Here is a 25899-nt window from a genome sequence, read left to right on the forward strand (position 1 = left end):
GCGGCGGCCTCCTTTTGGATGCATTCCTTCCAGCAGGCCTGGTTCTGGGAGGTCCATAGCTCCCCAGGGGCAGGGAGAGGTGGAGGAGGGAAGAATGGCTCTTCCCACAGCTCTGCAGCCTGTGTTTGGGCTCCCAGAACCTCATCTCCAAGGATACATGCAGCCGATGAGGGCTGGGTTGCCAAGGCCCTGACAGAGAGGAGAGGCTGGGCTGCCCTGGGAGACTTGGGGGGTCCCACAGGCAGAGGAACAGACCAGGCTGGAAAAGGATGCAGAGCCTGGCCACAACCCACCCAGGGTGCCTGTCCTTCCCCCAAGGGAAGGGCCCAGGCCTTTACCTTCACATCCACAGGGCTCTGGGGTGGTGCACGGGGTGCTGCAGCCTCTATTCCATTCAGCAAACTCTGATGCACACCTACTGTGTGCCAGGCACCCAAAGGGGCCCAGTCTCCCCCGGCCTCAGGGAGCGCTGGACACACAGCTGAGGAGGTTTCCAGGGCAACTCTAGGGTCCAACTCCTCAGATACGCAGCTCTGTCCCTTGCTAGTGGAGTGAACTCATCTGTACAGGAAGCCGAGGGTGGGAACTACCCTTAGTATTGGGAGAATGACATTAGACCAGCGTATAAAACACTTGGACAGTGTCTGGCAGGGAGGAAGTGCGCCCTCAACATCAGCTGCAGTTTCACGAGCACCCACGAGGTGCCAGGTGCCGAGCTGTGCTCTGTGTGCCTTAAACCATCCTCCCCATTAGTAGGCTCTCATGTCCTCCTTTCCAAGTGGGGCAATGGAGGCTGGGAAACAATGTGACTGCCCCAGGGCACTGAGGCTGGTGTGCCCCGCTGGTGTGTACCTACTCCATGCCAGGCCCCGGGCTGGGGACTTTACTGTTACATCACTTAATCCTCACAGTGATTTACACACAGGCCGTCTCGCATCACTCTCACAAATGAGTAAACTGAGGAATCTCTGGGTTTAACCCCCAAACCCATGTCCTTGTGTTACAGACACAAAATTCTCCCAGGAAGTGGGATGGGCACTTGAGAGAGGCGCAGGCAGGGCGAGGCAGGGGAGGACCCACCCGATGCCTCGGCGGCACCACAGAGTCAGTCACCTGGATCCTCACACCTTTTGCCTCCCTGACCAGGGAGAAGGAGGCTACCCACAGGGCCCTGGGGCCACTTGCCTTCCACTTTTCATTCAACAAACGTCATTAGCTTCTGACCCTGTGCCAGGCACCGTGCCAGGCACCAAGCCAGGCTCAAAATGTAGATGAGGAAAGACAGATCCCAGGTACTTCCTGCTCTCAGGGTTTCACCCTCTAGAAGGGGGAGGCAGACGCTTAGCCAGGTTGCAGTGAGTGGGTCAGGGAAGGCTTCCTGGAAGAGGTGCCTTTGACTGAGACCTGAACTATGCACATGAGTTAGCCAGGCAAAGCGCAGGGAAAGAGTGTTGCAGCCTGGGACCCCCCAGTTAGAAAGGCAAGAAAGGCCACGGATGTATAGACTGCTCTCTGGGCCTCAGTCTTTCCACGTGTGAAATGGGCTGTGAGGGGGTTTGGGAAATTTGGGGAAGAAACTCAGGTTAAGTGGAACAGCTGGGTCTGAGATGCCCCCCCAGGGCACGCACAGTAGTGACTGATGAACCTTTCGCCTGCAGGCTCCCTGAGCAGGAGCTAAGCACCAGTCAGTCATTCTCTCCTGGCGGAGGGCCTACTGTGTGTCCCGGGCTGCAAGTGAACAACACGACAAAACGCCCTCGCCTCGCGGAGCTGATCCTGCCCTGCCCTGTAACTTGGGTGTCTCCGCGGGCCGAGCCTGGCACACAGTAGGTGCCCGGGAAATGTGCTCAAGTAAATGATGCCTAGGCGCACTATACATTGGCTCTGTTACGGGAGACAGTGGGGGTGAGGGGTGAAGGGAGGAAAGTCAGAAGTTGCGGGGCTTGGGGGCGGCAGGACCCTGGAGTCAATCGCTTGCGGGGCGGGATCTGCTGCTAGAACTCCAGACAGCCTCTCTGCCCCACCCCCGAAGCTTCTGCGCTGGAGTCCCCGGACTTACCAGCGCAGAAGAGGAGAGGTGGGTGGGTCCCCTCCTCCCGGCCGGGGAGAGCCCGCGCCTTCCCCACCTCTGGGACTCCGCTAGCGGACGTAGTTCGCGTGTCCAAGCCGACCCCTAGTGGTCACTGCGGCGACGACAACCCAGGCAGCCGTCCTCTCGCCCCCGAGGCCCACAACTTACCCCAGAGGGGAGCGGAGCTGGGACGGTGCAGAGAGGCGCTCCCAAAGGGCCACCTTCCGCGGGCCCAAGGAGGCCAACGGCCCGCTTAGGAGAGCCTCCTCTGGCTTCTGTTTTCTGTGTCTGGAGCCGTGCACAACTTCACGGCCCCGTTCCTAGACAGGTTTACCGGGTTTTAACACAGCCTTGACCATTAATGACTACTTGTGTGACCTTGGTGAAGTCACCAAACCTTTTTTTTTTTTTTTCTTTTTAGTCTTGCTCTGTCTCCCAGGCTGGAGTGCAATGACGCGATCTCGGCTCACTATAACTTCTGCCTCCCGGGTTCAAGCGATTCTCCTGTCTCAGCCTACCAAGTAGCTGAGACTACAGGCGCCCATCACCACGCCCGGCTAATTTTTGTACTTTTAGTAGAGGTGGTGTTTCACCATGTTGGGCAGGCTGGTCTTGAACTCCTGACCTCAAGTGATCCACCTGCCTCTGCCTCCCAAAATGCTGAGATTACAGGCGTGAGACACCGCGCCCAGCCAGTCACCAAACCTTTCTGAGCCTTGACAAACTCTCCTTTAAAAAATGTGATAAGACTCAGTGCATAGCATTAGTGTTACTTATGATGATAATTTTTTTACTCTTAGTTTATTAACTCATTTAAGCTCCACCCATCTAACAACCCCTGGGATGGTGCAGTGTGGGAGCAGCCCTCAGGCCTGTCACAGGCCTAGGCCTGTGCAAAGGGAAAAGGGTGAAGCTCTGAAACCTGGGGAGAAGAACAGGCTGGCATGTGGGCTGGAGCCCTCCTGGGTGCTTGTGACTCACCCCTTTCCCCTCCCACCTTTCTGGCCACTCCCTGAGGCCACCAACATCCCACCTCAGACAGAGTTCTGTGGTTGGCCCACCCCACCCCACCCACTCCTACTGATACCGCCCAACCCTAATGCCCAGCCCAAGACTCTGCCACACCACTCTGCTTTCCTAGGACTCAGAACTTAATGTCTTAGTTCCCTTACACCAATAACAGTAATTTCATGAACACTTAGAGTCCTGGACTCTGTGAAATGCCTTTTTTTTTTCTTTTGAGACAGTCTAGCTCTGTCACCCAGGCTGGAGTACAGTGGCGTGATCTTGGCTCACCACAACCTCCACCTCCTGGGTTCAAGCAGTCCTCCTGCCTCAGCCTCCCCACTGGGATTACAGGCACATGCCATCACATCTGGCTAATTTTTGTATTTTTAGTAGAAACGGGGTTTTACCATGTTGGCCAGGCTGGTCTTGAACTCCTGACCTCAAGTGATCCACCCATCTTGGCCTCCCAAAGTGCTGGGATTGTAGGAGTGAGCCACCATGCCTGGCCTGAAATGATCTTTATGTATATTTTGTCAGTGAGTTCTCAGAACACTCTATAGGGTGGGTCCTGTTACCCCATTTCATTGGAAAGAAAACCGAGGCACAGTTTTCTGTGAAGGATCAGTGACCTGCCTGCCAGAGGTCATGGCAGGGCCAGGATTTGAATCCCCAGCCCAACCTTAGAGCCACCACGCTTAATGGCTTCTCCATAAGCCTCCCTTTCCCTAGCTGGGGTGCCCCTTCCAGTCTGCCTTGGGGAGCCAAATCTCTGCAACATTCAGGCAGTCCCTCTCTCAACAGCTTTGGGTTGAGGAAAGTTTGTCCAGGCCAGTTGGGGGGTGGATGTGCTGAGGGGGAGGGAGGCAGGGGGAGATGCCTTTCTGGAGTTCATCTGATTTTAGAATGGAAGTTTCCCATTATTTCCCTATTTTACAGACGAGAGCAGTGAAGCACAGAGAAGGTGACCGCCTGAGGTATCTCGGTTGGTAAGCAGCAGCGCTGGGCTTGGAATCAGGTTTGAACCTGCGGCATGTGACCCGCTGCTCTCTGAATGCTGCTGCTACACGAGGTTATTCTGCTGCTATGGAGCAGGCTGCTTGTAGCTGGGCCTGAAGCTGGCATTTCCAGAACTTGGTGCTTCTGCTGAGGTTTTCTCCTCCTCTGAATACACCCTGCCGGGGTTCAGCACCAGCTTTGCCCTAAGCACGTCCACTTCCTGGAAAGGGAGGGCAGCCCCCGACAGGGAGAGGTGTTCTGGTATCTTGGCAAGGCAGTCAGGGCAGAGGGAGAAACATGGGCAATAAAAGGCTTGCAGATTCTTTCATCTTTGTACTTTGTCCTGGGGAGATAAGCGAGTCCAAAATACAAAACACCCTTGAATATGTGGATCCGTGCCACAAGTCAGGCTCGTAAATTCTCCATTTCCTGCCTGCTCTTGAGAACTCTTGAGGAAGAGAGAAAAAGGGTGTGAGGGGTGTGGAGTGGGTCTCCCTAAATTCCATGCCCATGAGCCGGTCCCCGTGGGCTTGGGGGCTCAGACAAAAGTCTTATCACAAAGCAGAGAAGGATCTCTTTGTTTAGAAAGATTCCTCCCACCATGCGTTAGGCAGCATCCTTAGGACAAAGCCAGAAAAATAAACTGAATCCAGGCTTGCTTGAGCCCTTACTGCCCCCAGTGTGACATTTTTACTTCCTCAAATTATGATTTACTATTGTGAAAGGGAAAAAATACCTGCATAAGATACTTATTTCTGGAAGTTTTCATTCGTGAAATATACGGATTATACAGCCTCTTCCCCCTCCAAGTTAATGGAGATTTGGAAAGACTCCATCCCTTTCCTCGACTCTACTTCCATAGTGCTGAGAACTGAGGCTAACGGGCACTTCAATTAACAACAATGCTCCCCATTTTTAATATAAACTTGGCAGGTTGACAAGGATCAAGCACTCATTTTGCCATTAACCTTTATTCTACTATTTTTTTTTTTTTTGAGATGGAATCTCACTGTTACCTAGGCTGGATGGAGTGCAGTAGCGCGATCTCAGCTCACTGCAGCCTCTGTCTCCCAGGTTCAAGCAACTCTCCTGCTTCAGCCTCCTGAGTGGTGAGATTACAGGCATGCACCACAGCACCCAACTAATTTTTTTTTTTTTTTTTGAGATGGAGTCTCGCTCTGTCGCCCAGGCTGGAGTGCAGTGGCGCGATCTCGGCTCACTGCAAGCTCCGCCTCCCGGGTTCACGCCATTCTCCTGCCTCAGCCTCTCCGAGTAGCTGGGACTACAGGCGCCCGCCACCACGCCCGGCTAATTTTTTGGTATTTTTAGTAGAGACGGGGTTTCACCGTGGTCTCGATCTCCTGACCTCGTGATCCACCTGCCTCGGCCTCCCAAAGTGCTGGGATTACAAGCGTGAGCCACCGTGCCCAGCCTGATTTTTCTATCTTTTGGGTTTCACCATGTTGGCCAGGCTGGTCTGGAACTCTTGACCTTAGGTGATCTGCCTGCCTCGGCCTCCCAAAGTGCTGGGATTACAGGTATGAGCCACCATGCCCGGCCTATTCTGCTAGCCTAGTCTGCTAATTTTTAAGTCTGTGCAACTTTCACGGGAAATTAAATCCCTACATGCCCTACTCATCTGACATCAAAGTCATCAAAATGTGGCTTCCAAGGCCTCTTTGAAGTCCTAAAACTAGACATGTGGTCAAGGGGCCCAAGTGTTATAAGTGCATCTGGAACAAAGAAACATGTTAATAAAATGTTTCCTTCTTGGCAGCATCCTGGTGAGTGCCTCCCTGGGTTGCAAAGGGAAATGTGATGAGGAAGAGGTGGGCTTCTGTGCTACAAAGTGGGCAGGGCCTGGGAATCTCTGCAGGGCAGCTGCTGTCTGCTTCACCTCCATCAGCTCTGTCCACTCCTGGTAGGAAAGAGGCAAAGTCAATAGTGAAAGTTGGAAAGAAAACACAAAAGTCGGAAAGGACCTGGCACCAGGTCTGTCCGGGGTCAAGTTTCAAAGTTTTCAAGGTATTTGCACAAACAGCTGGTTTCCATAGCAGCCAAGCCCAGGTGCAGGTAAGGGTTGCCCTGTGGTCCTAGCCATTGACTGATAAAGAGGTGCATCCCACCCTGGGATGTCTTGGATGTAACAGGAGGCAGTGGCTTCTAGTGGGGAAATTTACCCCAGGGTAACATCACCATCACCCCCATGCAGGTGACCACGAGGTGTAGCCCCAGATGCGAACAAGCAGCCAGGGAGCGGCCTTGTGCAAGGTACATCACTTCCAGCAGGTGTTGGTCACAGACAGCAGTGGCTGAGACTCTGGCAGGGAATTGTTCCTTACAGCTCCCTGTAGGCTCTTATCTGATCCTCACCACCACCCAGAGAGGTGAGGCAAGGCGACTTCCCCAGGGCCACACAGCTAATGAACGGCGGAGCCAGCATTGAAGCGCTGGGGTGCCTGACACCAAAGCCCATGCTGTTAATTTACAAATGCTGCCTCCCCCAGCAGAAAGCCGCCAGGCTTCACCGTGGAGAAACCAGTGGCTGCGCCCTGTGCTCCTCCGTGGGCAAACTAGCATGATACTGCGGCCCGGCCAGACCCCACCGGGCAGAGCCTGAATGGACTCTTTGGCAAGTGGGGGAACTGCCCGCCACCGCAGAATCCAGAAGCCCACGGACCTTCTCAGATAGGAGTCCAGGAAGCAGTGCTTCCTGGTGCAGGCCACAGATAAGGCTGCTCCCTCTGGGAGGAGAGGACCTTTCCTCCACTCTCTTCCTCCCTCCTCTGAGAGGCAAAAAATTGATCCCAATTGACAGCCAGGTGTCAGAAGAATCCAGTCTCCCTTCCCTGCTTTTCTCTCCACCCCCAACCCCCATCTGGAGGGCTGGGGGCCCAGTAGTGATTTCCCATCACCATGGCACCTTCCAGGGCCTATCTGGGGACTGACTCCTGTTTCCACAGCAGTATCACCAGGGGGTAGAGCTAGCACTCTGAGGTCAAGATGGCAGGGGCCCAGGGTCTGCCCCCAAGTGAGCTTTGTATCTGCAAACATGTCATTGCAGCATCTGAGCTGGCAGTGCCATCTGTAAAGCAGTATCACTGCTGTGGGGTGGGGAGGAGGCGGAGGTGGAGGGGGGTGCTAGGTACCTCCTAAGCATTCAGCAATCAGAAGCTCTTCTAGAAAAAGGAGAAACAAGCCAGTCGCAGTGGTTGACGCCTGTAATACAGCACTTTGGGAGACCAAGGCAGGGCGGATCACTTGAGGTCAGGAGTTCGAGACCAGCCTGGCCAACATGGCGAAACCATATCTCTACTAAAAAGACGAAAATTAGCCAGGCATGGTGGCGCACGCCTGTAGTCCCAGCTACTTGGGAGGCTGAGGCGGAAGAATCGCTTGAACCTGGGAGGCGGAGGTTGCAGTGAGCAGAGATCCTGCCACTGCACTCCAGCCTGGGCAACAGAGTGAGACTCTGTCTCAAAAAAGGAAAATTTAAAAAAAAAAAAAAAAAAAAAGAGAAACAGAGGCAAAGGGAGGGGAAGACAGCAGCAACAATAAGCACAGTAGGGTGACAGGTGACAGCTTCTTGTTTACCAACCCCACTCCCCCACAGAAAGAGCCCAGGTTCACTGTCAAAACAAGTTGCTAGTCTTGTGTCCCTCAAGGCAGGGGTTGGGAGAGCTGGTCTGGGGCTCCAAAGATGTGCGTGTGTGTGTGTGTGTGTGTGTGTGTGTGTGTTACACTGTCTTGTTCTGTTGCCCAGGCTAGAGTGCAGGGTTGCAACCACAGCTCACTGCAACCTTGGCCTCTCAGGCTCAAGCGATCCTCCTGCCTCCGCCTCCCAAGTAGCTGGGACTACAGGCATGCATTACCATGCTGGCTAATTTTTTAATTTTTTGTAGAGGCTGGGTCTTGCTGTGTTACCCAGGCTGGTGGTGTTGAACTGCTAGGATTAAACAATTTATTCAGAAGCGACATCATCCAAGAACACCAAGGGAAATTTACGGAGCAAATGTTTTATTTAATAAGTTATAAGATACAATTTACAGTCGGCGTTTGATTCCAGTTTGGCTTCCATGTCCCAGCTTACAACACCCGTGGTCCTTTCACATCAGGCTCCGGGCTGTTCCAGTTTCTGTAGGGTGGGCTTTTACCCCCAACACTCGCCCCAGATACTACACCCGCCACAACAGTGGCCACTTCCTCAGGACTAAGCAGCAGACCCTAAAGGTCCGCCTGCCCAGACCACACTACACATTTGGGCTCAGGCAACGTCCCTGACACTTTAACCTCATTCCAAAGCCAGCTCAGGTCTGCAGGAAGGCAGGCAAAATTCCCTACACCTCGTTTCTGGATTTCTGCACCCATGCAGCTCTCACTGTTCTGCCAAATGGTGAGAAGACCACCAATAAGATGCTGCTGTAGCTCCCTCCACCATTCCCAACTTTCAGACCAAAGAGCCGCAGGAGTTTCATTCTGTCCTGTCTGTACAGATCATTATTTTCCAGAAAAAGTGACCCACGAAGCTGGCTGGGGCAGGTGTGGAGTGTTATGTCATGGGACGGGCCTTGGGATGAGGGCGCTAATCCATGGGCCCCTCTGAGGTCACTTTAAACATTTTGGTAAGACTCCCCAGGCTGATGAAGGGCTGCAGCGTGTGTTAAAAACAAGGGCTAGTGTTGCTTAAAAGGGATCTTTGGCAAGTGGGGAACTGCTCGCCACTGCAGAATTTCTTCAGACCAAGGAAGGGACTGAAACAGACTTGGAAAACTAAAGCAAAACCATGACTGCCGGGATGGTCTCGTGTGGTGACTCTGCAAGAGATAATCATCAGAGCGAGGGGACAGGTACTTGGGAGACATGTGGGCCCAGCTGCCACCACATCCACTCTGCCCTCTGAGAAGTGTAAGAAGGCCACAGAGCACGGGGGTGCTGGCCATGGGAGCGGTAAAGCAGTGCTAGTGATCTCATAGCCAAATACATTAACACGGGCACTGGAAGAGATTAAGCGGATTTGAAGTCATCTCCTTTGCCAAATGACAACCAAACTAGGTGTCCCCTTTTTCTCTGCCCACCTTCCCCTAGCCTTGTTTCATAAATGCTGAAAAGTGAACCAGCAGCTCAGGCTAGCCAGTTTTGTTTTTTGAAACGTCAGTCTCATTGTGTTCCTGGTCTGTCTGCTGCAGTGGGTGGTCTGTTCCACCAAGAGTTCTGGTTTGCACCTAGTGTACTCGGGATCTTCTCAGCCCACTGTAACAAGCTTGCATTTCTTATGATTCTCCAATATGTCCCTCAAGAGTCCAGTCTAGGACTTATTTCTGAAGGCACTTTAGAACAGCAATATTTTAGGGATGGGGTTTCAGCCCCACAAACAGGCTGGAGGGCTTTGTATAAAATGAATTACAAACAAGCAACAAAAGCAACCACAAGAACTCTCCCCAGGATTTGAGAAAACTGTTTTAAGGCACTGTGACATGAAAAGGGCTGCCAGGGATGTGTTCCTCCCCCCACTTCACAGCCAGCACATAATCGCCCCTCTCCTTGACAACGTATGTGACGTTGTATTGCTGGTTGCCTACGTGCTTCATGGAGACCTCCTCGCAGGGGGTGGTGGGCCCATGGACCCCAATCAGCAGCATGTTGGAGCCTAGGAGGCAAAAGAATGTGGTTACTCCATCCGGATGCGTCAGGACAGGCACAGGAAGAGGAGGGAGTATGAGAGCCAAAGGTAAGGTGCTTCTGTGATAATGCTGGGGCCCCTGAGAGGTGGGAGAGTGTGGCAATTACAAGCAGAGGCTCGTAGAGCCTGATGGTGTGGGTTCGAATCCCTGCCCTGCCACTTGCTACCTGGGTGACCTTGGACCGGAATCTCACCTCTCCCTAGCTCAGCTTCCCCATCTGTAAACAGGGAATGAGAACAGCACATACCTCACGAACTAGTTGTGAGGTTTAAGGAGTTATGGGTATCAAACCCTAGCACACAGTAAGGGCTATTCTAAGTGTTGGCTATGAGAATCTTCTTGTTTACTCTCACAAGCACCTTAAGGAAGGTACTTCCGAGAAGTGGAAACTGATTTTTGGAAAGAGATTTAATAACTTTCCAAGGTCACACGGCTAAATAAGTTTTATGAACAAACGAATGAATGAATGAAGTGGCGGTACCAGGTTTCCAGCCTAGGTGTACTGGATGCCAGAACCCAGCAACCGACCCTTGAAACCCAAAAAAATACCCAAGTTCAAAAGGCAAAAGAGAAGGAAATCATTTAAAAATATTAAGTGCAGGAGGACAGGGTCATGAACATGGTTACTTGCAAATGGCTGGGTTACATGGGGGTGGGCACTGCAGGAGACCTCAGCAGGGAAGGCCAGTGTACCCAGGGTGCCCAGCCTGCCCCTGCCCCACCCCACCCTTGAAAAGGCCCAGACACCTACCAGCTTTGCTGCAGTCCACCAGGAAGGAACTCTTCTGGCCCACAAAGGCCTTTGAGAGCCCTGCCCCCTTAGAGGTCACCTTGCTGGCGTCCGAGGATGCCTTGGGAATGGCGCTATAGCAGGTCTCTGTAGAAGACCTGGTCACTGACTCCACCAGGATGGATGAGGTCTCGTTGGCCGAGCCGGGGCTAACTAGACGCTGGCCTAAGATACAGGAGGGAGGGGGACAGGCACGAATGGCTAGATCAAGAGGGGTCTCTCAGCCAGAGGACAGGCGAGTACCCTACACAGTAACCCTAGGAGAGCCCGCGCACCCCAACACCTGGATACAAAAGCCACCACACCCGTATCTCACACCCATAATGTCTTCTAAGCCCCTGGGATCCCACCTCCATACAACTAGGATCTGGCTTTCTGGGCAAATGGATGAGTCTGGCCTTGGCTGACAAGGCCGAGAACCTCCCAGTCCCCCCACCCCCCACCCACCAAAGATGTGCCTGTGGAATTCACATCTTTCTATTTACATAAAATAGTCTATGTACAAGCAGTGTAAAAGTTTGGGATGACATATAATGAAATATCAAAAAATGATTCCGTGGATGAGAAAGGATGATTTTTCTATCTGAATTTTCTAATTTTTCTGCGATGAACCTACATTCTTTATGTAACAGTGAATCATGACGTGTGGAAGGGATTTACTACAGTGTTTATGGTGGTTACCTTGGGTGGTGGCTGTGAAGTGGTTTTCATAGTTTGGTATTTTTTCCAGTGTTTTGGAGGAGACACATTTTTATAAGTATAGGAAAACCTTTTGATTATTTTTCAAGTGAAAATTAGAAATGAGGGGATTTTTCAGGCCCTGATCTAAACAAATACATAAGATTTCAATATGTATTCTTTCCTGTTGGAGACAGAAAACCACCTAACATCCTAACATGCTTTCTCAACTTCTGCACGGCTCCACTCTGTGGACTTTTGTAAGTTTCAAACACTGCCCTCTGACATCTCATACTATTTACTGACATTCAAAGTTCAAAGTAGCTTTAACACATCTAAAACCATCCATAGTTTCCACTATGATTGATCTGACAAAACCAGCTCCTCAGGAAGGGAGAGTAACTCCGAAGGTGGTTGATTGTTACCTGTCACCTTGGCCTTGAAGGGACTGCCCACGATGTGGTTGGGCCCACCGTATTTGACGCTGATCAGGTAGTTACCAGGAGCCATGGGGGTGTACATGACTTTGTACCCTTCAGGTGTTTCCTGGCAATCCATTTTAACCTTGGACGGGCCTTCGATGGTGACGGATAACGTCCCTGGACCTGCTCGGGTGGTGTTAATAAAGAATTCCGACTGGATACCTGGGAGAAAGGAATAGAAAATGCTGTGTTGATGGCTTGGAGGGCTTTCCTGGGAGCACTGAGGCCATGGTGAGGGACACACATAGATCCCCTTACAGAGTGCTCACCCTGGTGGCATGGGAACCCACTGGCACTAGCTCTGAACTTCTGGCAGAGAGAACCACAGGCCCTGCGGGGTGGGGGCTCCCTTTTCCAGGCCAAGGCAGGAGGAGCATGGCTGACATTTCGCCCACAAGCACCAACAGCCTGGACACCCTGTTCTCTCCTCTGGGCATAAGCCATTGTGGCTGAGGGCGAGAAGCCTGAGTCACACTGTGAGCCTGAAGTGCTGCTTCAGCCACCAGAGTCCAGCTCTCCCTCCAGGGGTGTGGGGGAGGCGTGGGCCCCTCTGACCGTCCTTTCTTCTCTGGGTAGACTTGGAGAGGCCAGGGAGGCCAAGCATCTCCTCCCTTCCTCCTCAGCCCTCACCCCAGGCACTGTGCTGCAGACCGGGTGCAGCCACTGTGACCTGCCAGCCCACCCACTTTGCTGTGAATTCCAGCAACAAGCACAGGAACAAAACAGCAGCTCCTGCTGACGGGGCATGCGTGCCCCACTCCGGCTCCAGGTCCTGTGCACAGCACGATTTACACATGTGATATGGAATCCTTTCTGTGATTCCTGCTTCACAAATGACTCTGTGGCTCAGGGAGGGGGCCAGTCACGCTACACAACCAGAAAGTGGTAGAGCCAGGTTTGAACCATGTCTGCACGGCTCTGGTGCCAGGCTCATCTCTTGACCCCTGGATGGACAGTGGAGCTGCCTCAGATCCCCTAACTGCAGCCCTGAGACAACTTAGCTGGCCCAGGGAGAGCCTCCTTCAGTCATCAGGTCTGGCGCATGCCCACTACAGTGCCCTCTATGGGGCATGCCTGGCATATTATCCCCATGCAGGGCCGTGCTTCTGCCAGAGCCCTAGACACTGCCCCAGCTGGGAAATATTTTGGTTTAATTATAGCTCCTAGTTCAGAGAAAGAATTATTGTTCTGGATATCAATAAAAACAAAAGAGCTGCTATCGTGCAACTCTCAAACACAACCCAGCTGTTCCTGGAAGCTCTTGAGGCTCCTGCCCCAAGGTCCAACCCCCACACCATCTCAACATCATCATGGTATCTAATCTGTGCAGCCAAGAAGCCCCTCAAGCAGCAGCTCTGAGGCCGGGGGCTACGTAGGGAAGAAGCGGGAGGTGAGCAACAAGGAGGAGAGTGTCCATCCAGGAAGCAGCTGTAAGGTGATAAGGAAAGATATTTTATTGATTGACTGATTGAGATAGAGTCTCGCTCTGCTGCCCAGGCTGGAGTGCAGTATCACGATCTTGGCTCACTGCAACCTCCGCCTCCCAGGTTCAAGCGATTCTCCCACCTCAGCTTCCTGAGTAGCTGGGATTATAGGCACTTGCCACCATGCCCAGCTAATTTTTGTATTTCTTTAGTAGAGATGGGGTCTTAACCATGTTGGCCAGGCTGCTCTTGAGCTCCTGACCTCAAGTGATCTGCCCACCTTGGTCTCCCAAAGTGCTGGGATTACAGGCATGAGCCAACGCACCAGGCCTTATTATTAATTTTTTTTTTGAGATAAAGTCTTCCTCTGTTGCCCAGGCTGGAGTACAGTGGCATGATCACAGCTCACTGCAGCCTCAATCTTCCAGGCTCAAGCCATCCTCCTGCCTCAGCCTCCAAAGTAGCTGGGACTTCAGGCATGCACCACCACGCCTGGCTAATTTTTAAATTTTTTTGTAGAGATGGGGTTTTGCTGTTGTTGCCTGGGCTGGTCTCAAACTCCTAGGCTCAAGTGATCCTCCCACCTCCACCTCCCAAAGTGCTGGGATTACAGGCATGAGCCACTGTGCCAGGCCAAAAAGATATTTTTAAAGTGAAGTTGAAATGATGTGGCTGCAGGGGAAAGTTCCACCATTTTTTAACAAGCTGTTTCATTCCTAAGTTCGTCTTTAAATTTTTTTTTTTTTTTTGTAGAGATGGAGTTTTACTGTGTCACCCAGGCTGGTCTCAAACTCCTGGCCTCAAGCAATCCTCCTGCCTTGGCCTCCCAAAGTGCTTGGATTACAGGCATGAGCCACCGCACCCATTTGGCCCTAATGCAATATTTTGACCAACCAAAAATCAGTTTATCTTGACTGTGAGGGCCCAAAGGGGCAGGGAAGACGAGGTGGGAAAAGAGAAATCAGGGGTTATGGGACAAGAGCTACCACTTGGCTGTTACCTCCTCTGCGGCTCCAAACAAGCCTATTAGGTGGGTCCCGTTATTATTCCTGTTTTACAGGAAAGGAAGCAGAGGCACAGTGAAGTCAGATAATTCATCTGGAGTCACATAGCTGGGGACCAGCAGAACTGGGATTTAAACATAAAGTCTGTCCAACTTGGAGCTAAAGCACTTACCTGAGAGAAGATGGAAGAAAAAAAATCCACTAGCAGAAGTCTCTCACCACCACCTCTAGCTATAACCTGTATCTAACACCACAAAACATCTCTGGGCACGGCAGTCTTCCCCCACCCCCTCAAATAAGTCCAGCTCAGTTCCTGTGAGTTTAATGCATGTTAAACACAGCACCGCGTGTTCTTCAAGGCAAGTAAGGAAGGAGGCCCTTCTGGTATACCCCGAGCACGCTGGGGTTCCTGGATCATTTCATTAGGAAAATTGCTCAGCGGCTCCAAAGAATCTGGAGCTCCTTGATCTATCTCCCAGCCTCTCAAGCCTCCTCCAGCAGGGTCCCGCCTCAAATTCTCCACATTCCCCTACTCCAAAATCTACAGAATGGACCATTTAAAGCTTGAGCCAAGAGATACAGCAAACTCACCCATAAAAACAGAGGGAGGTTTGCTTTGTTCAGAAGGTCAGGATACTGGGCGCTCTGGCGGCCAAGCACAGATACCTTTTCATTCCATGTACACTGCAGCTGTGTAATCTCAGAATAGATATTTAGGGAAAGGCTTGGGAGCAGGAGGGCTGGAAAAACAAGGCGCCTTCCCTGTGACAAGAGCAATATTTACACAGGGTTTGAAGCAGGCAGTTCTGTACCTCTCCCCTCCTGGCGGGGAGCTTCTCTCAAGAGCAGCTCCTTCTCTCAGCAGCGTCCAGCACTTGCAGAGCACAGCCTGAAACCCAAGCTCCCAAAAAGGTGTGCGAACAGCCAAAAGGAAATGGGAGAGGGCCCAGGCACAGCGGCGTGAGCCAGCAGGAGGGTGAGATGCTTCCTGGCCAGTGTGGGAGACCCCAGCAGCTGCTGTGGGGCCTGGCCTGAAGCCTGCCACGCGCTCCAAGTGCCTAGAGGACCCCACCTGGGCCCTCAAAGGTGAGTACCTTGTCAGGGCCCAAGTGCCAGCACTGCTGCCTGGAAAGTACTCCTAAGTAGCTGGGAGGACAGGGGTCCTGGTTTAGGACACCCCCAAAGTGGGCTGGGGATGCAGCCACTGCCTCTGGGTGAGCCAGCCACTTAGAGAGGGGGCCAAGCTCGGGGGTTCAGCACATAGGCTCTGAGGTCACGGATGTAGATTAATTCCTGGTTCTGCCTCCTCCCAGCTGACTGTTTTTTCGGGGAGTGTTTGTTTGGGGGAGTGACTCAACCTCTGCATCTCACTTTCCACATCTGTAAAATGGACATCACTTAACGGTAAAATGATACCATGCCTTTCACAAAAGGCAAGCCGCAGGCCCAGAGTTCAGGGTGGAGCCAGACTGGATTTGCCTGGAGAGTCTGGCAGCACTCACACCACCCCTGTGGGTGGCTTTGCTGAGGCCACTGCTCTGGCCAGAGTCCCGGGCAGCCTGCCAGCCCACCAGTCACTCCTGCACCTGGAGAGGGCCCCTTGGCCACACAGGACACTTGCTCCTGGGGCTGGATGCCAGGCACCCATGCAGCCACTCACCCCTCACCCCTGGGAGGCCAATCTGCTCCATCCCACTCTCCTTATGTGGGGTAGGGGTACACACGCGAGAGACTCAAGAAACCAGGACATACCGCTTTCCCAAGAGGGTCCAAAGTAACACCAAATGCAAACATGCCCCAGTGAGTCCACACTGCGCACTTCCCCTGCAGAGAATAAGGACCGACTCTCCACCCTGGCAGCCTCCATAACAGTGACACACTCACTGCGCACCACCCGATGCCACCTGTTCAAATAACTGTGATTCACAGCAGGAATTCTCACTACAGCCAGGAAAAGGAGGGGAAGATCTGTTCTGACATGGAAAGATCTTTAAGATGTCAAAGCGAAAACACAAGCTATACCACACAGTAGATATAGTAAGATCCTTTCTGTAAGACAAAAGCAAAACTCTGTGTCTGCTTGTCTAATGAACCAATTAGCTAACCAACCCAGCAACCAAGAATGCAAACAGACAATGAGATGACAGACAGGGTGAAGGTCCTCCCTTCCCAGAGCCGTTTGCTTCTGGACCCAGGTGGGGGAGGAGGAGAGAAGATGGAACGAGTCCCACTTTATTTACTTCTTCACTGCCTGTATTTTTCATAATCAAACATGTCCCATCTGTGGCACAGAATAAAAATAAATTGTAATGTGTCCAAAAGGCTTCAGAATTCTTTGAACATTTCAGTCTTTTCTCCTCCTCCATTAAGATCTGAGAGTAAAATGAGGAGAAGATAGGCTGGGACAGGTCTTACTGCTGCTTCAGTGCATTTCTGGGAGCCCGGTACCATGAAAGAACAGACGGGTAGGAGCCCACTTGGATGCATCATGAATTCTGTGCAGGCAAAGAAACCCTCAGAATTAATGACACTGTGCTGTGTTCCCTGACTATCAGCATCCTGTTCTGAAAGTCAAGAAACTTGGCAGAGGAAGGAATCTGAATCACAACTAACAGTAATGAGGTGTGATAACACGGCCATCAAGCTCTCACTCTGGATTTATCGCGGGTCAAACCGCAACTCCCAAAACAGCTTTGGACAGCAAGCGCCTCCGAAGTGTGCATGACCCCAGTTTCCATGGGGAGCGGGTGTAAAAAGCTTCCATGGGGCTTGAGGATTTCCATCTGGCTTGGTCCCTGGAGCTGGTTCAGTTAAGGCTTCAAGAAGCAGAGGAGTGGGTTACCTGTGGTGCCCCCTTCGAGTCCCGCGCCATAGGCGGACACCAGGGCAGGGTTCCCCGCTTGTCCAGGCTCCCCAACGCGCACTTTGAAGGGGCTTCCAACCACGTGGCTCCCATTGAACTTGACATCGATGGTGTGGACACCATTCTCGTGAGGGATGAAGCGAACAGCATACTTATCTAGGAGAATGAGCAAAGGCACAGGGTGAAATCAAGCAAATGGACGCCCCGAGTTCGGTGAGGGCAAAGGATGGAGGCCAAGCCGAGACGGCCCATTTAAAATCAACAGTTCTACAGGGAGCCTGGCACTCAGCATCCTGGATTTCAGAACCAGACAGACCCCTGGGTATCCCTCATCAGCCCCAAGGAAAACGCATCCACATCGCGAATCCTATAAACACAGGACAAGACCCTGACCCCTGCCTCAGAAGAACACTTCCTTTCTTTAGAAAACCTCACTTCTTCAACGTGAAATTCCGTGAATGCTGTTACTAATCCTGTCACAAGATGAATCTCATTTCACCAAAATTAAATTATGTTTTTCCACTAAAATGATGATACAAGTTGAAGACACATCACTCTGAAATTGGAAGACCTCACCACTTAAGACTCCACAGTGGCTTACTCAGCTGAACTCTAGGTTACTACTCTTTACTTTGTTCACCCATTGGGGGTTCAGTTTTTTTTTTAAATGTTGGGAGATGGCCATTCTAACTACTGTTGAATATCTCTGTTTTGGGAAGGTATAACAAGAAATAAAAAAGAATATATATGAAGGGAAAAAAGAAAACCTCACTTCTTCTATGTTTCTCTATTTGGCCACTTGAAGGGGAAAAAAATGGTTCCAACTGGCATTAATGCTCCTTAATTAAGCTCAAAGCTAGGAACTGCCCCACAGGGCAGGTTTTTGGCTGTGCGTTTGGGTCACAGCATGTAGCAAGGTAGTCTGTTAAGTGAAGTGGGCACCTAGAACATCTACCCATTGTGCACCACCTGACTGCCGCTTCCTCCTTGAAGCCCTCCTGCCCAGGGTGCAAAGCCTGCTCTCCTCCTACCTCTCCAGGTAGTCTCTCGGTCTCTTGCTGGCACCTAGTACTCTTCATCCCTCTCAGAATTTGTGTTCCCCAAAGCTCTTCTCCCTGCCTCTGGAGGTCTCCACAGAAGTGCATCTCCATGGAGCTGTGCACCCTACGTCCTTTGGCACTGAACATCCCCCAACAGTCCTCATCCGCCTCCCTTAAAGCCAATGTGTTTTAGGGGAAGCCGGCTCCACCGCCATGTCCAGGTGTGGTCCCTGAGTGGATCAGGGAAAAATCCTTCTTCGCTAAGCCTTAGTCAATGAGCACATGGCATTTCTTTAGCCACAGAAAACGATTCAGCAGTGGGCATGTGTCCAGGTCAGTGAGATGGGAAGGGAGATGTGCTGGAGACTTCTGGGAAAGGAGCCTCTCGACTTCTAAGAATCCTGAGAGGGTGTCTCTCTTAACTGATGTGGCGTGAAGGTGGGACATCCGGTGCTGCTGCAGCCATCCTGCCACCAAGAGGAAGGCCATCCTGCCACCAAGAGGAAGGCCAGAACCAGGCCCACAAAGCAGAACAGGAGAGATATTTGAGGCCTTGCAGGGCACAGCTCAATGACCAAATCAAATCGCTGAAACCTGTCTTGGATGTCTTGAACTTTCCAGTTATGCAACTTACTGGGCCCCTTTACTGTGTGAGTTGGCTTGAGCTGGGTATTCTGTAATTTGCAATCAATAGTAACTGTGTCATGCTAATGATCTCATACATCTGTAGGGGTTCAAATCCTGTCTGGGGTGGAGCCAGCTTCCCCTGAAGCACATTGGCTTTAAGAGAAGAGGGAGGGTACCCAGTGAGGGACTGTTGGGGCTGAGGCCACCAAACCTCACAGTGATCTAGTAAACATCTCCATTTGGGTATTGGGGATCCTTCAAAACCCCTCAAAGTAAAATGTCAAATCCTTTAAGGCCCTGACCAATCCTCACCCACCCTCTGCCTGGCTGGCCCTAGTTCTGATAACTGCACTGTCATCTTCCGACCCAATCACCAAGCTACATGGAACATTTTGGAATGGATTCTCTCTCTCACTCTCTATGGCCACCATAGATCTCTGGCCTCAAGTCCCTCCTCTCCATTTCCAGTGCCACTGCTTCCTCAAATGGACCACTCTGGGAGCAACAGCTCGCCACTTGGCCTTTCAGACTAAAACCGGGATCTGACCCCATCCTTCACACTTGTTCCTCCTGAGGCTCCCCAGTGCCTTTCTGCCTACTAGGAAACATAGATCTAAATGTTCAGACAGAGCCTACATTCCTTTTTCTTTCTTTTTGAGATAGGGTCTTGCTGTGTTACCCAGGCTGGAGTGCAACGGCATGATCACAGCTCACAGCAGTCTCGACCTCCTGGACATAAGCAATCCTCCCACCTCATCCCCCACAAGTAGACTACAGGTGTGTGCCACCATGCCTGGCTAATTTTTTTTTTTTACTTTTTTTTTTGTAGGGAAGGGGTCTCACTATGTTACCCAGGTTGGTCCCAAACTCCTGGGCTCAACTGATCCTCCCAAAGTGCTGGGATTACAGTGTGAGCCACCAGGCCTGGTCAGAGCCTAGATTTCCAACTACACTATACAAATATAGCCAGGCACACAACAAACGCCCTATAAGGCAGTAATCATAGGTCTCCCCCTCATACATCAAGGCCCATATCAAATGTCGCCTCCTCTGAGAAGCCCTCCTGAACTCAACAAGGCAGCAACTATTTCTCTCTCCTGCTCTGACCATCTTCACCATTTGCTTCTCAGTTCTCCTGTGGTACTAGTGATCATCTGGGGTCATCATCTGCTTTTTGGCCAGGGCTTCACTAAACTTTGAGCAACTCTTTGAGCCTTATACCTTCCTTCAAGTTTCTGACACTTAATAAATTTATTATGTTCACCGGTAACACTGTCTCTTTAAAGTTGATTAAATCAGAGAATTCCATATACCAGGGCACCAAGCAAGAAAAATCTTAGGACATTAGGGCCTAGAGACCCAGATTTTCTTTTTTAAATTTACAGAACATTAACCTACTTTTCTTAGAGTAAAGTGAGATCAAAATATGCTTACTCGTGTCATAAGGTCAACGAATAAAAATCTGTAAGATGTTGTTACAATATGAAAGAAAAATCATGATGAACTTCATGCAAAAGGAATCTGAAAAACTAACAGAAAACAAAGAAGCATTTGTTTTTGTGTTGTGTGTATGTGTTTTTTGTTTTTTTCTTTTTTTTTTTTTTGGAGACAGGGTCTCACTCTGTCACCCAGGCTGGAGTTCAGTGGCACAATCATAGCTCACTGCATCATAGCTCACTGCAGCCTTGACCTCCCAGGTTAAGGCACTGCACCCAGCCCAGCATTTGTTTAAAAAAGAAAGAAAGAATGAGCATTCTCTCCCAGCGTAAAGGGTCTGCCTATCCCTGGCACATGTTTAAACCCTAATTTATAAACAATATCTGGCAACAGCAAAGGGAATTCAGAGGCTCACTGTCAGTAATGAAACTGATCAGCTCTCCTTTGGGACACACACTTACAGGAACATTCTGCTGGAAAGTGCTGGTGCTGGGACCCCCCAGCAGGCCTCCTGCTCACCTGGCTCCAGCTCAGACACGTGGCACTCCTCCACGGCTCCAGAGGGGCTGTGCACCTTTGCATCAATCTTGCCTTTTGCACCATTCAACCTTATAGCAAAGGATGCTGGCTGGTTAACTTTTAATCCCGATTCCTGAGAATTTAATACATTAGACAGGTTATGGCCCTTGGCGTTCCTGCTCAGTGGCACAGACTGACCCTACCCAAAACTGTGGGTGACAGTTCTCATGCAAATAGGTTTCTCTATATAACATATGACAACAAAAGAGCAGGTGAGCCATTCTGCATTTTTAACGTAAGATAGCAGAGACGTGCATCTGCATGGTCTCCTATGCAAACCATCTTGATTCAGCCTGGAAGAGATGATTTCTGGGTTTGGATACTTGAGACATCCTGGTCAAAAGGACTATCATCTTAGCATCCAAAATAACACCTGTGCAGGCCAGAAAACCCAGGATGTTCCAGGTCAAAAAAGTATCCTCTTTTAAGAGGATACTGCAGCTAACAAAGTCACGCACTCATGAACATGAACACAGTTTTATGTTATGCTGTTTGTTATCTCAAGGGCAGACCTGGAGGAACATATTATAAAGGGCTACGTGTGCAAAGAAGGCAGTACTCCATAGCAGTTAAGAATCAGCTGGATCTGGATTTCCTACCACTTCCCAGCTATATTATCTAGGGTGCCAAACCTCTTTGAGTCTCGGTTTCCTCATCTGTAAAATGGGCATAATAACGATCTATCTCGAGGGCATATTTTTGTTTATATGATCAAATGAAGCTGTGCATGCAAAACATTCATCACAGGGTCTGGCCCATACACAGAGAGGCTCGAAAACGTCAGCTTATTATTAAATATTAATATGCATTTAGAGGTTGTATCCCCACAAGAAGCCATAGAAAGACAGCTTTTGATCAGTTCCCTGGATCAGTTTCACTCCCCATACTTTGTCTTGGAAACTATCTCCTCTCCTGGGAGGAGGGGATCAGAAGTTCAGATGGTTAAGAACAAAACTGAGCAACAACATTTGAGATACTTTAAGACTAGCCAATCCCGAACAGCAGCATTTTACAAGTCAGTAATTTTGATTTAGAATTGGTCAGACAGCCACTCCTCAGGCAATAACTCTAAAGCAGCATGGCTCACACTTAATGTGTAAGCAAACCATCTGGGGATCTTATTAAAATGCAAATGCAGATTCTGATCCAGTGGGTCTGGGACTGAAGTTCTCAGGTGATGCTGAGGTCCAAGAACTGGCCCAAGAACCACATCTTCATGGCAAGGTCCCAAAGCTGCACTGGCTAATTTGGTAGTCACCAGCCACGTGGCCATATATACATATATTTCAATTTAATGCACTTAAATAAAACTAAACATCCAGCTCCTTGGTTCCTCTGGCCACATTTCAGATGTTCAATAGTCACATATGGGTAGTGGTTATCATGCTGCATAGCATAGATTTGAAGCATTTTGATCACTGCAGAACCTACTATTGGACTGTGCTGCCCTAGGGGATATAGACTGAGGAGGGAGGACGGAACACAGAATTAGAGGGTCTTTGGTCACCAGATCACTCCCATCCCGCCCCCACCCCAAGTGCCAGCCTACTCCAATTTCCTAAAAAGTCTCAAAAGCAAGACAAAATGATACATGCCTCTCTTTGCTAACCAGCACCAGATGTTGCTGCGTGGGCCTCCGCGAAATCTCTGATCAATAATTTACATATCACTCGGCATCAAATGACCCGGGAAGAACAGGGGGCAATGCTGACGAACACACCCCTCCTGTGGCAGCAGCTGGTTACAAAAGCTTGAGAAACAGCCTGCTGTGCACTTACTGAAACATTTATGACCCAGCTATGACGAGAGGACTCTACAGAAGTTTCCTGGAGAGGATTTTTCCAAACCAGCTCCTTTTACACAGAATCATTTACATTACCTGAATCCGCTTGCCACTAAATCCTCAAGAGGGAGATAAATGCCTCGGAAGATTCGAAAGAAATCTTCGAGATGCATGAGGGCAGCTCCTGCCCTCAACAAGTGCTGGGTTTATCTCCCTCTGTAGGTTTTAGTTAAGTTGGCCACAAGAGACACTTCTGTTAAGAAGCCTTTAAATGAAACACAAGAAAAACATCTACACCACAGTAACCAGTTAGTACCCTTGGTATTCTCTGGATGAGGCCGCTTCAATGTGTGGACTGAGTCTGGTTTGGGTTCTGTTTATGTCTCTAAATGAAACACTAATGTTTGGAACAACTGGAGGTATCCCAGTTCCCCTCAGAGTAAGATTAGAATCTCAAATGTAAACCAAGTGTATGGAACTAGAGCCAATGATATCACCAGTCTTAGACATCAGATTGGATTTTAATGAATCCAATATTTTCAAGAACTGGGGGCAGCTCAAGGCTATTTAGAAAGTCTTACCCAGAAATCATACTTTGGGATTTCGATGTTATTTCACAACTTAATTGCTACTCCCAGTTCAGACACCTAATTATTTTTCAGTGTCCTGGGCAAAAACCCAGAGGCATCCCTGATGGTTCTTAGTTTGGCTGAAGGTGCTAGTGCAACCTTGAATTAAGTGACCTGTTTAGGACGAGGAAAAATGTTGCATCTCCTGGTATCCTAATGGGATGGACTATGCAACCGTGTGCCATAACGTCAGGTGGGGGTTAGAGAGGTTGCCGTTAAGGGCACAGGTTCTGGCCGGGCACAGTGGCTCACGTCTGTAATCCCAGCACTTTGGGAGGTTGAGTGGGGCGATCACCTCAGGTCAGGAGTTTGAGACCAGCCTGGCCAACATGGTGCAACCCCATCTCTACAAAAAATACAAAAATTAGCTGGGTGTGATGGCGCGTGCCTGGAGTCTCAGCTACTCAGGAGGCTGAGGCTGAAGAATCACTTGAACCTGGGAGGCAGAGGTTTCAGTGAGCCAAGATCATGCCACTGCACTCCAGCCTGGATGACATAGCGAGACTCTGCCTCAACAACGACAACAAACAAACAAAAATACAGGTTCTGAAGCCACACTGCCCCTGTTCTGCCTCATACTAGCTGGTTCCCAGTGGACATAATCTCCTTGTATCTCTGTTTTTCCATCATTAAAATGGGGTCAAGAGAACCTACTTGTCAGGCTATTGCAAGGATTTACTGAGGTAACACTGATAAAGCTCTTAACATAGTTCCCTGCACACTTATTAATGAATCATAATAAATTGCAACTGACTTTCTTGAGGAAAGGCAGCCAACAACAGCAGGCTAAAACATCACTGCACTGTTATTTTTGTGTTGGTTTTGTTTTGAAAGCCCTTGTTATCCCTTAACCAATTATGAACAGGCTTCTTTTGTTTCTCTTAAATAAACCTTTAAAAACAAACTTGTCCCCAAACATTAAGGTGTATTGTTGACTGTGGCTCTGTTTTTGCTCGCCCCAAGTGTCATCTGCCCTAAGTGTATGGGGAGTTGACTCTGCCACAGGAAAGCTCCCCAGTGACTGGGTGACATCTGCGGTCGAAATGTGAAAAGGGGCCTCAGCACCTAAGGGGACATTGAAGCGGCCTCAGGAGTCCAGGGGTCTCACTGGTGGCCTGCGGCCAAGGAGATGGATGCTTCCTTGCATCTCACCTGAAGGCTCATAACAGTGAGGCGGCGGGCGTCGTCGGAGGGCGCGATGACCGGCACCAGGTAGGGGCTTTCCGGGATGTGCTCATCATTGAACTTGATGGACACCTCGTAGTTACCTATGAGGACAGGAAAGTCCCATCATTTCAGAGACTCTGGACCCAGAGTGGCCTCTTGCTTCTCACTAAGGGCTAAAATGCCTTCAGAGAGACCCAGGCCTCCTCAGTGGCCACAACTGATTGGTTGAGTGGGAGGTGCCTGGCTGAGGCTGGGCTGATATGATTTCTTTAGTGGGGTAAGGCCAGGAACTCTTAACCGGGGCTCACAGGGTCCCCAAATGGCCTGTATTGAATTCAGGAGATCCATGGACTTGAATGAGGAAAAAATTACGTTTTAATTTTCACCATCCTCTAACTGAAATTTACTATTTCCTTGCTTCAGAAATGTTGACAAGAAATCACAGCACATTATAAGTACATATGACTTATATCACCATTAAAAATCATAGATTTTTATGTCATTTTACTGTTATTTTGACATATCATTTTCACTTATTACTTTGTCACTTTGATGACAGTTAATATACTGTCACCAAATCGTATGATTTAATGTATTAACAAAGATATGCATGTTTCTATGTTGCATATTTGTTCTTGTAAGATTTTGGTTAACTGTACTTTAATATCAATGATTTCCTTTATAATGTGACATATTTCATTTTATGTATTTTAAAACATTATCCAAAGAACAGTCCCCATAGGCTTCACCAGATGGAAAGTGTCAATGGCACACAAAAGGTTAAGAACTCCTGCTAGAGGGAGCTCAGATGCCAAGGCCACTCTTCTGGGGCAGCCAGCCAGGGTAGCCATGGGTGGGCAGACAGAGGCTGGTCGGTGGAAAGAATGGAGCACTTGAATGAAAGCAAGAAGCAGAGAGGCTAATGGAGAAAGGCAAAAGGCAACCAGAACAAGCGTTCCCACCCTTAAGAGGTCTGGCCGTGTATCTTGCAACTGGATTTCTACAAAGCTGTCCCATGTGCCCATACACATAGATTCCTCAATGACTTCAGCAAACTTGATGGATTTCTGTTCCTTGCAACCTTACCATGTTCAAACAAGCAAAATGTCCTCTTGTGAACCCTGAATACATACCAGGCTCTTGGGCAATATAAGACACACCGCACGACCCATTTTTATGGTCATCGAATGTAATCTCGGCCTTACTGGGGCCCTCAACAGCGATGGAGAGGCCTCCAGCGCCTGCTTCCCGGGTCCAAATGCTGAACTCCGCTGAGAGCAAAGAGAAACCTGGTTAGTGACTGAGCCCTGCAGAGCCCCTGGCCCTCTTCCATTCTTGTTCAAACCTGCAGCGCTAGGTTTCGTTTGTTGCTAGCCCTTTCCTCTTTCTCCAACCCCAAGTAGAACCTAAGCAAGGTCCAAGGTCCATTGTTGAAGTTTCCTAAGCATCACTAGCGATAACTAAATTCATAGGACATCTGGAGTCCTCTGAAGACATGTCTTTTTTTTTTTTTTTTTTTTTGACGGAGTCTTGCTCTGCTGCCCAGGCTGCAGTGCAGTGGTGCGATCTCAGCTCACTGCAAGCTCCATCTCCTGGGTTCAAGCAATTCTCCTGCCTCAGCCTCCCTAGTAGCTGGGACT

At 50.0% G+C, this 25899-nt stretch overlaps 1 protein-coding gene across 1 annotated transcript in view; it reads right to left on the bottom strand.

The window, feature by feature from the left end:
• Positions 1–9515: 9515 nt before the first annotated feature.
• The window catches only part of FLNB (filamin B), a 164672-nt gene continuing 148288 nt past the window's right edge, over positions 9516–25899 (bottom strand). Inside the window, exons 41-47 of the mRNA XM_058439100.1 lie at positions 25393–25530; positions 24245–24360; positions 20621–20753; positions 16977–17153; positions 11650–11868; positions 10508–10711; positions 9516–9722 (exon numbers count right to left, since the gene is read on the bottom strand). Of these exons, the coding sequence (XP_058295083.1) occupies positions 9535–9722; positions 10508–10711; positions 11650–11868; positions 16977–17153; positions 20621–20753; positions 24245–24360; positions 25393–25530 (1175 nt within the window). The 3' untranslated portion in view covers positions 9516–9534. The remainder of the gene's footprint in view (positions 9723–10507; positions 10712–11649; positions 11869–16976; positions 17154–20620; positions 20754–24244; positions 24361–25392; positions 25531–25899) is intronic.

The sequence above is a fragment of the Hylobates moloch genome, unplaced genomic scaffold (genome assembly GCF_009828535.3).
Source record: "Hylobates moloch isolate HMO894 unplaced genomic scaffold, HMol_V3 SCAFFOLD_5, whole genome shotgun sequence".
Classification (NCBI taxonomy): Eukaryota; Metazoa; Chordata; class Mammalia; order Primates; family Hylobatidae; genus Hylobates; species Hylobates moloch.